We start from the raw sequence: 14635 nt of genomic DNA on the forward strand, positions 1-14635 counted from the left end.
AAAACCAGCCCTAGATTTAGAGTAGAGAGGAAGGTGGTAATGCTTAGAGAAAGTATGCACTGAACTCCAAGTAGCTGCCTCCAAAATATCCTTAGTTGCCACCCCCCTTAGAAATGCTGTTGAAGTGGCAGTAGCCCTAGTGGAATGAGGCCTAATCCCAGCTGGAATCTCCTTGCCATGATGGGAATAACAAAATGCAATGCAAAACCCAATCCACTTAGAAATAGTTTGTTTTGACACAGGCTTGCCCTGAGAACTCAAAGCAAAAGAAACAAACTGCTGAGACTGCCTAAAATCCTTAGTCCTGCTTAAATAATAACGCAACTGCCTGTGTACATCTAAAGTGTGCAAAATCTTTTCCCCCTTATTTTGGGGATCTGCATAAAAAGTAGGCAAATGAATAGTTTGGTTTAAAGCCACACTAGAAACCACTTTAGGCATAAAGGAAGGATTAGTACGTAAAGATACCCTATCCTTATGAAAAATCAGGAAAGGCTCAACCGCCATAAGGGCCTGCAATTCAGACACCCTTCTTGCAGAGGTAATGGCCAACAAAAAAGCAGTCTTCCATGACAAATATTTCAATTCAGCAGTAGCTGCAAGCTCAAAAGGTTGTAGAGTGAGTTTCTCCAACACAAAATTGAGGTCCCAAGCAGGAGTAGGAGCTCTACGTGGGGGTCGTATATTCTTTGCCCCTCTAAGAAATTGCTTGAACAAAGGATGAGAAAACAATGGTGGGTCACAATCATAGTGAGCTGAAATTGCTGCAGCATGAATCTTAATGGAAGAGAAAGACAAACCTTTGTCCAATAACTCAGTAAGATATTGAAGAGCCACACTCAAATTTGGCTCAGAAACATCCAAATCCTTTGCTGCACACCAAAATAAAAATCTCTTCCATTTTCCTGCGTACACTTTCCTTGTACTAGGTCTTCTGACTTCCCTAATCACATTCAAAACTTGTTGAGGAAGCTGAGACCTGCTATGGTTCAAAACAGAATATGCCAGGCTGTTAGATGAAGAGAGTGAAGCTTGACATTGAGTAGATGCCCGTCCTTCTGAGACAATAGGTGTGGAATCAAAGGTAAGGGCCATGGAGGCTTCCTTACCAGACTCCTCAGCAATGGGTACCAGTGCTGCCGAGGCCAATCTGGAGCTATTAAAATCATCCTTGGCTTGTCTTGTCTGACCTTTAGGAGTACCTTTGGGAGGAGAGGCAGAGGTGGAAAGGCATACACATGAAGATTTTTCCAACTGAAAGAAAGAGCATCCACTTTCCAGGCTGTGTGATGAAACCTTTTGTGCAAAACTTTGGCAGCTGGTGGTTTAGTGGAGAAGCGAACAGATCTATGTCTGGAGTTCCCCATGACACTGTCAATGTCTGAAATACATGAAGATCCAGTTTCCACTCGTGGGGATCCATGATTTGCCTGCTTAACACATCTGCTAAGGAGTTCTGTGCTCCTGGCAGAAACCTTGCTTGAAGATTCAGCTGCAAGCTTAACGCAGTCTCCCACAAAATCATTGCTTGCCTGCATAGAGGATAAGAATGTGTTCCCCTTGTTTGTTGATGTACCACATGACAGTTGTGTTGTCTGTTAGAATCAACACCTGCCCTGGAAGAAGTAAATCCTTGAAAGCCAGTAATGCAAACTGGACTGCTAACATCTCCTTCATGTTGATATGTAGATGCTGCAGTCTGGCAGGCCACTTGTCTTGTATCCACTTTCCATTCAGATGAGCTCCCCAAGCTGTGTCTGAGGCATCTGTCGTTAGAATCTGACTCGCCTCTGGCGGGTCACAGAGAGTCCCTTGTTTAGGTGACATTCCTGAGCCCACCACAAAAATTCCTTTTGAATGCAAGGTATTATTTGAATGACAGTGTCCAAATCCTGGCAGTGCTGTGTCCATACATTTTGAGATACCATTGTAGCTTCCTCATATGCAGTTTGGCATTGGGAAGTACCAGAATACAAGATGCCATGAACCCTAAGGCTTGAAGGACTGTCCTTGCAGTCAGCCCGGACTGATGAGATAGTTGATGGAAGTAAAGAGAAAGATTCTTTTGTTTGTCCGGGGTTAAAAAGGCCATCTGGGTTGCTGTATTCAGTCTCACACCCAGAAAGCACATGTCTTGAGAGGGTACTAGACTGGACTTTATTTCGTTCACAGAATACCCTAGGCATCTTAGCACTGCTATCACATATTCCAAATGCTGAAGAAGCACATCCCTTCCTTGAGCCAGAATCAGGCAATCGTCCAAATAAGGATAGATTTGTATTCCTTTTAGCCTGAAGAAAGCTATCACTGGAGCCAGAACCTTTGTGAATACTCTGGGCGCAGTAGATAAGCCAAAGGGCAATGCAGAGAACTGATGAGAATTCCCAGCTCGAAAACGCAGATACTTCCTGCAAATTAGTCTGATAGGAACATGAAGGTAAGCTTCCTTGAGATCCAAAGTTACCATCCAGTGATCTTTGTCCAGCAGAGGTAAAAGCTGTTGTAACGTCAACATTTTGAACTTGGGAATGTTCAGATAAGTGTTGAGGATAGACAGATCCAAAATTGGTCTCCACGTGTTCCCCTTTTTTGGTACTAGGAACAGGCGAGAATAAAATCCTAGGCCCCTTTCTGGCACAGGAACCGGCTGAATGGCCCCTATTTGGAGCAACAGAGAAATTTGCTTGTGAGCCTCTTTCCTTTGTTGAGGAGGAATGTCTGGCATGCCTTTGAAAGGAGGCAAGGTATGGAAATAAAACCTGTAACCGTGATGAATGATATCCAATACCCATCTGTCTTGGGTAATTAAACTCCAGTTTTCTTTGAAAAGTGCCAACATTCCTCCCAAAGGTGCTGCCAGACGAGAAGATTCTGGCAGCTGAAAAGGCAGGTCATTGGGTCTGTTTACGAAAGGACTGACCCCTGCCCTCACCAGAAGACTGAGCAGGTGAACTCCTGTTCTAGGCCTAAAAGAACCTTGAGCTCTGCCTCTACCACGTCTAGACCTACCCCTAGACTGGGAATCATAAGCAGGATATGTCCACCCCTTGGTAGGCCAATTTCTACTAAACTTCGGAGGCTGAACCTGCAAAAATCTTTAACAGTCTGCATAGACTTAGCCTTGTCTTCCATTTTCTTTAGAACTGCTTCCACAGGCGAACCAAACAACACATCAGATTGTAAAGGAGCATCTAAAATCCTTGTTTTCACATGCTCAGCTAAATTCTGATCCCTCAACCAGGCGTGCCTGCGAAGAACCGAACCAGTGGCAGCCACCCTCGAAGAGGCCTGCACAGCATCAAAACCACATTGCAAAGAATGCTTACCCACCTGTTCAGAAACATGAACTAAATCCTGCAACTCTTTACACTCAATACCTTCCGCCAAAGCATCTACCTTAGACTTTAATTGTGAAAGGAGATAATTTTGGTATTTCAACATGTGAAACTGGCAATTCAAAGCTCTCATGGCCAAAGTGGAAGAAGTATACACTTTCTTTCCCCATCTATCCAAAGCCCTTGCCTCTTTATCTGGAGGAACAGGATTTTTAACAACAGAAGCCTTAACACCTTTAGGCCCCTGTGAAACAGTTTCTGGGTCTGCCCTAGGACTCTTAAAAGATACTTATGAGCTTCAGGCACCCTATAATATCTATCCGGTTTAACTGGAGCAGGAGGCAAAGAGTCAGGGTTCAGAGAAGCCTCTGCAAAAACATCCTCCACCACATCTAGAACAGGAGGTATAGCTAAAGGCCTATGCTGGGGTAGAAACAAAAATTCCCTAAGCCTTTTCCTGGAATCAGAGAAATCCTGACCTTCCCATTTAAAATGCTCCCTCATGGAATGAAGAGTCTCTGAAAATGAAAAATCCTCAGGAGGAGAAGCAGAAGGAGTAGAATCATCTACATCAGAATCAGAGTAAGGGAATACTCCTGCAAGTCTTCAGCCGAAGACTCAGAAGCATCCGAACACTGCTCAAAACTCCCAAGCTCAGGTTCCACCCTAGGCCTCTTATCAGGAGGGGGCATAGAACCTCTAATCATTGTAATCAAATCTTCTGCCATCTTAAGCATATGCTTCTTAGGTACAGACCCTGAAGAACTAGGGGTAACACCTGAAACAAAACCTGGCCTGCTCCTGGGAGAAGCCTTGGAAACAGCAGGAGGGCCTAACCACCTTAGGAAGGGAGGGAAGAACAGCCACCTGAGAAGCCCCTTCCGCCTGGCCTACCTCCTGAGAGGTCACATCTTGCAGTAATAAAGTCTCTCCCTGGGATTCCAAAGAAATTTCTGGCTGAACCCTGGCTCCACCGAGCCCTCTAAAGAACCGGCGTCGACGGACGGTTCTTCCAGCCTAGGCTTTGCTGTTTTGTCCTTGCGCTTTTTGACGAAGCGGCCGGAGCATCCGACGGCATTTTATAATTACACCGCTTCCCAAAAACTAACCTGGCACAATCTAATCTTCTCTTTATAGTGCGTTTGTTAAATCTAGCACAAGAGCGACAGCCAACAACGTCGTGCTCAGGCCCTAAGCAAGGTATACACAAGGTATGGTAATCCCTATGAGGTATCTGTTTCCCACAAGAAATACAGTTATTCACTTTTTCTGACATCCGGTAAAATACTGAGGCAAAAAAAACCCAAAATATTCCCCAACGGGGTACTTAGCCAACTTGGATTCGGTCTGAAACTCCGACTTCGGAAAATCTCAGAACGCCAACCTGCACTTGCAAAACTGCTTCTGCATCGGACCATGCGGCAAAAAAGACTGGGGATATGACGTCGGTCATGCGCATTTGTACCCTGACGTCCTGACGTCAGACTAATGCGCCTTGACCGACGTCAGCCATATACTTTGGTATTCGGGCCGACTGGGACAGCGGACTACCCAAGTGTTAGGACTGCAGCAATGTGGTATGAAGAACATCACCCAGTTGCAAACATTATACATCACTTATAATCTACCCAATCATTTTCAGTCAAACATTACATGCCTCATTTAAGTCCTGCCTTCTTTGAAACCTCATTCCTCCCCTGTACGGATTTGTTCTCACAATTCCCATTTTTCCTATGTAGTTTGTGCCTACCTTTTTCTAAAGATCTCAACTCCAGTGGTTTTATGTCTGTTACTATATTCACTATTTCTAATATAGTTGGTTTAGATTTTGATTTCCATTTTCTAGTAACTGCTTTTGTGGCAGCCACCATAATTAGAGACATCAAGGCCTTACCATGTTTAGGCAATTCCGATTCTGTATCATAGCTCAGAAAAATCATCTCCCTTGGCATGCCAATCTGCCCACCCAGCCTCTCAGAGAGTGCATCAGCAAGGAATCCTTAATATCTGCCAACTCACTGCTCTCCCAGAAAACATGTTCCCAATTATCGCCGCCTTCCTCATCACACCTCCAACATTTGCTGTCTACCTGAGAAAAAAAATCTCTGGAGTCTACTTGGGATTTAAAAATATCTATGTAAACATTTCCAAGTAAAAATCCTAAATCTTCTAGATTACGTTGCATATTTGGGAGACATACATATATCCTCCCATTGTTTCTTTGTTGCGATATTTTACATCCTCTACTAATTATTCCTTTTTTAACGGCAACATCTGTTCTAGATTCTACTAAAAACTCTACCAGTGCTGGTCTTTTATTTAGGACACCCCTATTTCTTTCTCTTTGCCTATACTCTGACATCAATCCTGGATAGGGAAGGCAATCTCTAACATGCAGTCCAAATAAATTCTTTGCATCTTCCCATTCTATCTTTCCCCCTCTATTTATTTGCTCCCAATACCTTGGTTCCTTTGCCTTTTTTCTCCAATACATTCCTGCCCCCTATTGTCTTTATCCCTAATTGCAGTCATCTCTACCTGCAGAATCTCATTTCTCCATTCCCATGTTGGCTTAGTTCTTAGAATACTTTGATACTTTATGGATATAATGTTCTGTATGATGGTTGTTGTTCTCCTTAAAAGTCTACATCCAAAATCCCAGTCTCCCCTTGTTTCTTATGCTTCCCCCATTTCAACATTATTCCTTCCACTTTGAATTATAGTATTCTGTTTGTGTTATGTATAGGAGCCTTTACTGTGTAGCTCAGAAATACCCCTTACAATTGGGCAATCCCAATCCACCCTGTTCTACTGGAAGAATCAACTTTTCCCACTTGATTCTTGCTGTCTTCCCCTCCCAGATAAAGTAATTCAGCGCTTTATTAATTGCTAACCACGACTTCTCCTCTGGTTGATAAAAATATGCCTGACCTGTGTATACGACTAAATTGACTGCTTGTATCTTACTATCCATAGCCAAATAACAAAGCTTCCATTTTCTCAGTTTTTGTATCATCTTTTTAGTCTCTTCCCACATATCCTTTAGTTGCCACACAGAATCATTTTAATGCATACTCCTAAATACTTTATTTTATCATGCCCACATAAGGATATTGCTGAACCAATTTGTGTGTGGGTACATAATTTACCGCTACTGTCTTTATTTTAGCTTCACTACTTTTGTATCCTAGAAAGATTTGAAACCATCTCAAAATGTTCCACAGCAATGTAATGTCTCCTTCTCGTTTTGTAAGGTATAAAATATCATCTACAAATAGAGCCAATTATATCCTTGAATTTCTGAGTCCTTTATTTATTTGCCAATGGATCTAAATATAATGCAAACAACAAAGGAGAAAAAGGAAAGCCCTGCTTTGTTCCTTCTGCTCAAGCAGAAATCATCAAAAAGAACCCACCATTTTAATTTTCACCTCCATTCTCTCATATACCCCTCTTAATCAACAATATAATTTTTTTCAGGAAATGCAAATGCTTCCATTGCCCTACTCATCAAGTCCCAACTTATTCTGTCAAATGCTTTCTCTGCATTAAGACCCACCAACAACAATGGCATTTTCTTACATTCTGCTTCCTCTGAAACATCAGTGTTCTATTAATGTCAAATATTTGCCTCCTCTCCACAAAAACACACTCATCTATCTATATCAATTTTGGCATTACTTTCATCATTCTTCTAGCCATTATAAACATGAACACTTTATAATCGGCTTAGTATTGAAATGGGGGTATGAAGCTGGATCCGATGGATCCTTACCCTCTTTAGGTATAACAGCTACCATTGCTTTCTTCCAGGATGTTGGTACTAAACAAAACCTTCCAGATCTTTATCAGTTTTTTCCCTCCTAGCTTCCAAACTTCCACAGGAATACCATCTATTTCTTGGGACTTTCCTGTAGACTGGTTATACATCACAATTTTTATCTCATTTCCTCCTATCCTAACCATCAATAATTGAGCCTCATCTAAACCTTAACATATTTAACTCTTCCATAAGCATTTCCATTTGTATCTTTTCTTGATTTCCATATTTCCCTGCTTTATACAGACTTTCACAGAATTTCCAAAATATTTCTAATACCTCAACAGAATCTATTACCTTCCTTGTTATAGGCCCCCTAAGCTTGGTGACAGCCCTTTCTATTTTCTGTTGCCTGAGTTGTTGTGTTAAACATTTTTGTGATCTAATGCTATTATCAAAAAACAGTTACTTAACAGCAATCTTTCTAAACTTCTGCATATTACCGAGGTAATCCCCTTATTTTCTGCTTAGCATTCTGCAGTTGATGGTCTTCTTGTTCTGTGAGATTCCCACTATTCTGCCATACTTTAACATTTTTCAGCGCCGGGCTGGCAACTCGACACCGTAAAACTCTACTGCCAATCATGAGTGGACAGGTGATACAATGTGGCGACCCCTAACCGGGATAAAGCCAGAAGAAGTCCCACTAACATTTTTATTTATTTTAAAATTTATATAAATAAATAAATACATTCCTCTCTTTTCAACAGATATGAGGGAAAGCACCAGTGTCTCATTTTTATTTCATTACCCTGTGTTTTTATTTTAGTTATGGGCTCATGATCTGAAATAGTTATTGGGAGCATATCAAGACTTTCACCTAAATGCACATGTTCCAGTGAAATGTAAATTCTGTCTAGGCTAGCCCAGTTTTTACATCTTGGGGAATAACATGTAAATTCATGCAGAGCTCCTATTACTGAATTCACATCTTCCAATATTTTCATTAATTTCTTCAAAAATCTAGCCTCCTTTGTTACACTTTGCCTTCTGGACCCCCAGACATATCTTCACTGCTCCAAATCACATTCCAACCCCCACCTATAAGTAATATTCCTTGCAGAAAACGACTTCTTTCAGAATTTTCTTAAGCATTACAGCAATTTTAGGTGGAATATAAATACATGCCAGTGTAATCCTCCTCCCTTGCCAGTATCCCCTTAGTCATTATCTTTTTTAATCATCTTCTATCACTATTAGAGCTCCTCCCACAATTAATATAAGTACTCTTCTTTTCCTTCGTCCCAGGTATTCTGCTGAATAACCATCCTGGAAACATTTACTTATTAAATTCACATGTCTAGTTCTTTAAGTGTGTCTCCTGTAACAGCTATTTGCATTCTACATTTTTTAATATAGTTCACTACTCTTCCTTCTTTGTATTTATCTGTGAGACCACTGAAATTTAAAGACATTACAGAAAACATCATTAGATTAAAAAGTTATTCCCACCTTTTATGTATAACACCTTCTTTTTGTAAAATGTCTAGTTCCAGCTTTTGTGTTACACGCACACATACAATGTTTGGCAGATTGAAGTTTTATACAGTTGTTTCTTGTCATATCCATTTGAGCCTAAGTCACATTTTACAAAACTTTGTTTCATTAAAAGCCCTCAAACAAAAAACAAACGTCATGGATACCCGCCCTAAAACCTATTAATACTAACAGACAAAACTATGTACATCTTCAATTATAGAAGTTTTGCCCGCCTAAATGGAACAAACATACCAAACTGACAGCCACACTCACAGACTTGAGTTAACCTAAAAGAAAGGTTATGCCTGTTAAAACGCATGGCACAGCCTGTGTGTCTTCTAAGTGCTAACTGGTTTTGTCTTAGCTTTATAGCTCTCCTAGCTGGAAAAAACTGAACACTTTCAGAGAACATTACATGCTAGCCAATTTCTCTTTTCTTTTTCCCCTTAGCCAATCGCTCTCTGCCAGACTGTAACCAGTTTCTCTTTATCAGATTGTTTCCCTGGAAACAAAGACTAGCTGCAGAATTGCTTCTAAACCAAACATATACCTACTAGAAAAAAAGCCTCATGACATTCAATATTCTTTTTCATTTACATGCTCTCTTAAAACTGGTTACCAAATCAATCTAAGGTCCTTAAATCCAGTCAGTCCCCTATGCAAGAATGAGAAAAAGCACATTAATTTTTCTCGTCATGCTTTTTTAACCAGACTTTTTCTTTTACACTGCAATTCCTAAACATAGAAGGGACAAAGAAAACAAAAAAAGAATAGCAACACCTGTTTACAATCCCTACTACACTTAAAAATAACTGAGAAAACTTTACTTTATAGCATGTAAAGAAACCCATACACCACAAAAATAGTACTATTAAAAAATCTTTACTTACAGTTAACTTTCTCCTGGTCTTCCCCTCCACTAAGCACTTTTCTAAACACTGACATGAAGGAGGGCAGATGCTTTAAAGTCCCCCACAAGTCCAACAAATTCTGAAAAAGTCCAATATTTCCAGATTTTCTTCTGTCATATTTCACAAATATAATTATTGCATTGTAAACCCACATTAAGTTAATGGTTTTATTCCTGTTCATCTACATCTCCCAAATCCTGTCTCTGCTTCATTTCCAACATACTCTTGATTCTTCTAGTCAACTCTCATGCTCTCTTCCTTCTCTCAATCATTTTCTGTTGAAACACTGGATAAACTTTCAATGGTACAGTCTCTCTTTGGACTTAATACCTGAAGAACAAGAACCATAACCTCCTCCTGTTTCACAGCTTACTTTTTGTTGGACAAATGTTTGGATTTCCTCCTTAGCATGTACTTCATCAAAAAATAATTGTTGTCCCTCTAGGGAAGAATACCTTGAAGACAGCTGAGTACAGCAGTTTGAATCTCACACCTACATCTCGAAATTCCCTGAAGAGTGGAATAAATGTTCTCCTCTTCTGCCTGCTGTACAATGAGTAATCATTCTCCACAAACACTCTGCTGTCTCCTACGTTTAGTACTTGCTCTTCTGCCACAGTTTTGTCAGAATAGACTCCTCCTGCTGGTAGGACTACATCTTTACTATTAAAAGGTCTAGATTGCTCTCTCAAACCCAGGTTTGGAGCATACACATGATATGCCCTTTCAATCAACTCTTCCTGCTGTGGAATATCAGTCCAGTTGGTTATTTGTGCATTCATACAATGAATGCAGTCTGTTCCTTCCAGCTTCTCTGATATAGCTAAAAATCTCACCCAGGTTTGGAGCATGCACACGATATGCCCTTCCAATTAACTCTTCCTGCTGTGGGATATCAGTCCAGTTGGTTTTTTGTGCATTCATACAATGAATGCAGTCTGTTCCTTCCAGCTTCTCTGGTATAGCTAAAAATCTCAAATCTTCCCTACATGCTCTGTCCTCATTCTATTTTTTTGAAACATCTCTTCCTAAGCAGTATCATATTCAGCCAGCCTTTTCTTCACTTTGAGTTTTGCAGCTTTATCACCTCATCTGAATATCTGTTTAAAACTTCTTCCATTTTTTCCAATCTTTTATTTGTGTTGATATACTTCATCAGTGTTTCATTTATTTTAATCAGGTTTATGTGCAATTCTCTTGTATCTTCCTGTAGGTTATTGGAATACATGTATGAAAATTGCATTGCTTTTTGTTGAACAGCTGCAGAACTTTCCCAGTCAGTGTTTCTTCCCCACTTTCTTTGCTGAGGTTTTCCAGGTCCTCTGTATTTCTTTTTTCCTAGCATCCAGGCAGTACTCTTACTAGCCAGTTACTGACATTTACCCATAAACCCAAGTCTACTGGTCTTCTCTGCTGAGTTTCTGTTTTCACACTGGGAGAGTTGGAATTAAGCTGTTACTTAATGTGCAACCAAACTTGGAAGTACCCCCTTTCTGGCCCTGGATTTCTCAGACCTAGGACACACACAAATTCAGTCGAGCTGCATTCCATTTCCTCATTTCTTCTTTTGGGGGAGTTATAAGAGTGCTTGCAATTCTCAGGGAGGTTCTCAGAGGGCCTTTGTCTGATACCATAGCAGCACGGGACTAGCCACGCACCCTCCTTTGAACAAAGTAGCCTCAGAGAGATTTAGCTCTATGATGACTGTCCCTGTAGAATACCTTGCATAATATGGACAGTTATCTATATTATGCTTTGGACTTAAACAGAAACAGCCTGGAATATGAAAATCCTTGTACTGGATTTCTTTCCCACACTCAATGCAATTACTCTTTCTGAAACGCCTCAAAATCAGTATCAGTTTTAGAGATTTAGACAATACAGAATAAAAACTCTATATGGTAAGAAATGTTTACCCTATGAAGTAAATTTGCAGAAGCAAGCAAACATGCTCAGCAGACAACATATAAATGCAGACAAATTGCAAAAAAAAAAAAAAAAATTATGAAGTTGTCATCAGCCAGTGCCCCTCTCATACACCACTGTTGTCCTGAAATAAAAGTGGGCGGGAGTCAGGCAAAGGAAGACAGAGGAGGATAAAGCTCTGAAAGTCAGGTTGGGGTGTTGGGCTCCTCTAGACAAGAATCCCAGAAATAACTGCACCATCAGTGAATACTCAAAGAACTCAAATTAATCAAGTGCCATAGTTTTAACTCCTCAGTGTTGTGTAAAAAATACCAGAATAATGCTAAAGAAAATTGAAGAATTTAATTTCCTTGAGTGTATACTGACAAAGCAGCATGCATGAAGAACTAATGCAACAGAAGTGCAGAAACGTGTTCAGCAAATGCACAATACAGAAAATATCGGCACTACCATGCAAACAATTTTGCTCACAGAAAGATACTACTACTTTCAAGATACTCTTAAATAAATGGAAAAATTTAAATTATTTCTTACTCTTCTTTAAGCAAACTGGCTTACTTTAAAGCATGGGCTTCTGCCTAGGTCAATTATGCCTCCAGAAAAGAGAGCTGATCACATCTGATAAAAAAATTATACATTTTGAAGATGACACACACACACACACACACACATACACACACAGTAAGGACAAGGATTGTGTTGACTAATGTTCTAGTACCATCACAATTACAGCCATAAAAAATATTTTACAGCAAAAAATTGCTAAAATCTTCTGGATGCTCCCAAACGTAATACAGATGATATCGCTTGTAAGACAGCTTTGTAAGACCACATACATACAGAAACATTTAATGCACCTTCAAGAGCAAAGAACTACAGAAACTGCAATCTTAATATTCTGTAGTCTGAGAAAGGAACAGAACAAGCACTTCATCATAATGAATGTTAAGTGCTCAAGGAGCTACAAAAGAAATTTAAGATACTGATTAATTCTCTTCTACAATAATGAAATTCTGGCTTGGGGATACAAAATCAAAAAAGTATATTCCAATAACTTGCTAAGCTGTCCAAATATAACATATCAACACTGTAGCTTCCTGGTAGTAAAATGATCTTGTTTCACTTTTCAGTACACTTTGGCAGCTAATAAAGTAAAAGTTTAACTTACAGTTGGTATATACGGCTCATCAGATGCACAGTGATAGTTCTGAAGGAGAGCCTGAAGCTGTAATGAATTCAACTTGAAACACGTATTGTTTATGTTTGGAATGTCTTCTGCAGAGTACTTGTCCATAGTAAGCAATGTAGTCGCCTATTAAAACAAGAAAAAAAATGACAGTGTACAGCAAGTTTGTCAGTGCTACAAAGATTATTTGAACAAATCAAATATGACCATTTGAACAAATCAAATAAGACATACCACAGAAAAAATATAATGGACACTTTCATCCAGATCAGTCTGATACAATTAATGGATCCTACAGCTTCTTGTTGGAGCCAATCTGGTACACGTGCTCTGGCCTTGAGCTCCTTCACATTTTTCTCTTCCTTAATCCTCTAGGCTACCTTCTCTTCTCATATCTGCTTTGCTACCTGCATAAGGGACCATTACAAAATAGCAATCGGTTCCCTTCAGATCATCAAAGGTTAAATAAAAGTGGGGAGGAAGGAGGAACACCTTACTGAATGGACCTGGATGATAGGGATACAGTAGCTATGTTAAGTACATAACTATTGTACCTCCTATAATCCAATGTCTACAATCAAATTAATGGGTCAGAGTCCCAAGCCACCTATCATCTTTAGCGAAATCAAGACAGAAGACCCCAAAGGACTGTGACCCTCAAAGGAAGCCTGTAGACTGCATATGATAGCAAGATTATAAGTGACAAAAGTGTGCAAAGTTAAATCAGATTACTGCAGCACAAACTTCATCCACTGTGAATGTTTTAAGAAAGTTATGGATGTAGACATAGATCTTATAGAGTAGGTTTTTATTTGACTGGCAAAGTCTTCTTACTGGAAGTGTAAATAAAGACAATGCAATCAGATAGCCTTCTGGACAGAAGGAGACCTTCTTCCCAAACTTGTTAGAAGTGAAGGAAACAAAAAGATGAGATCTTTTCTAAAGGATTTAGTTCTGTGCAGATAAAATCTTAACCATCTGTGAACATCAAGGGTGTGCAGAATGTACTTCACTTTGTTGGTGTGGTTTGGGAAGACTAGTAAGTGAAAAGGTTGGTTCAAGCTAGATTCAGATGTAGCTTTGGGAACGAATGAAGGATTTGTGCAAATAAACACTATCCTTATGAAAGATTAAGCAGGGAGAGCTGGAAGAAAGGCTGCAATTAGGAAATGCTTCCTACTGATGTAACTGCCACCAAAACCAAGGATTTCTAGGACAGAAATTGCAATTCTTACTGAAGAAGCCAGTTTGAAAGAACCTTTTAAGGCTTCTAGAACAATATTTAAAGGAGAAACTGGTTATTTTAGCATGGGATGAAGCAAAAAAATGTCTTAAAACCTTATGTAATCTGTGGGAGGTTATAGAATGGGAGATGAAGCCAAAATGGTAGGTAGAAATGGCAGCCAACGCAGCCTCAACTGTGGAATTATTTATTTGTTTATTTCCAGTTTAGTGACCGGGGAGGTCCACTGGGCTCAAAGAGCCCATTTTCAGTGGAGGACCGGGGAGAAAAGCTCCATAGTACAAAGTATAAACTACATAATTCAGAATACATAGTACAAAGTAAAAGCTACATAATTCAAAGTTAACAAAATACAATACACAGTTGCAAAAAGGTGCAGTAAACAACTTGTAAGTGTTAAATAGCAAACTAAGAACAGCTGAACTGCAACATATATACAACATATAATACATATTTACATGTTTGTAGGTTGAGAAAGTACAGTTTTGTACCTACCATAAATGTAGATGTCCGATAGGTATGCATCTGCAGTCATCACATATGGGTTGTCCTGCCTCAGGCAGCCCTTCGGTCGGCCGGATTCCAAAGTCTGGGTCCGGCGTCGGCTGATGTCACCCTTTCCCCGACGTCACAACGCCTGGGTTATAAAAGCGTCAGCCGACGCCATCTTCCTCAGTTTTTCTTGCCCCAGATGCCAGGTGCCCTCTAGGAAGGCTAAATTTGGAAAAAAGGTAA

At 39.9% G+C, this 14635-nt stretch overlaps 1 protein-coding gene across 12 annotated transcripts in view; it reads right to left on the reverse strand.

Moving 5' to 3' along the window:
* AFDN (afadin, adherens junction formation factor) overlaps window positions 1-14635 on the reverse strand; it is a 3286836-nt gene that overhangs the window by 1425894 nt on the left and 1846307 nt on the right. For all 12 annotated transcript variants that reach the window (XM_044063225.1, XM_044063199.1, XM_044063191.1 and 9 more), the window contains one exon: window positions 12640-12783. In XM_044063225.1, coding sequence (XP_043919160.1) covers window positions 12640-12783 — 144 coding nt within the window. The remainder of the gene's footprint in view (window positions 1-12639; window positions 12784-14635) is intronic.

The sequence above is a fragment of the Protopterus annectens genome, chromosome 1.part0 (genome assembly GCF_019279795.1).
Source record: "Protopterus annectens isolate FY-2018-M chromosome 1.part0, PAN1.0, whole genome shotgun sequence".
Classification (NCBI taxonomy): domain Eukaryota; kingdom Metazoa; phylum Chordata; order Ceratodontiformes; family Protopteridae; genus Protopterus; species Protopterus annectens.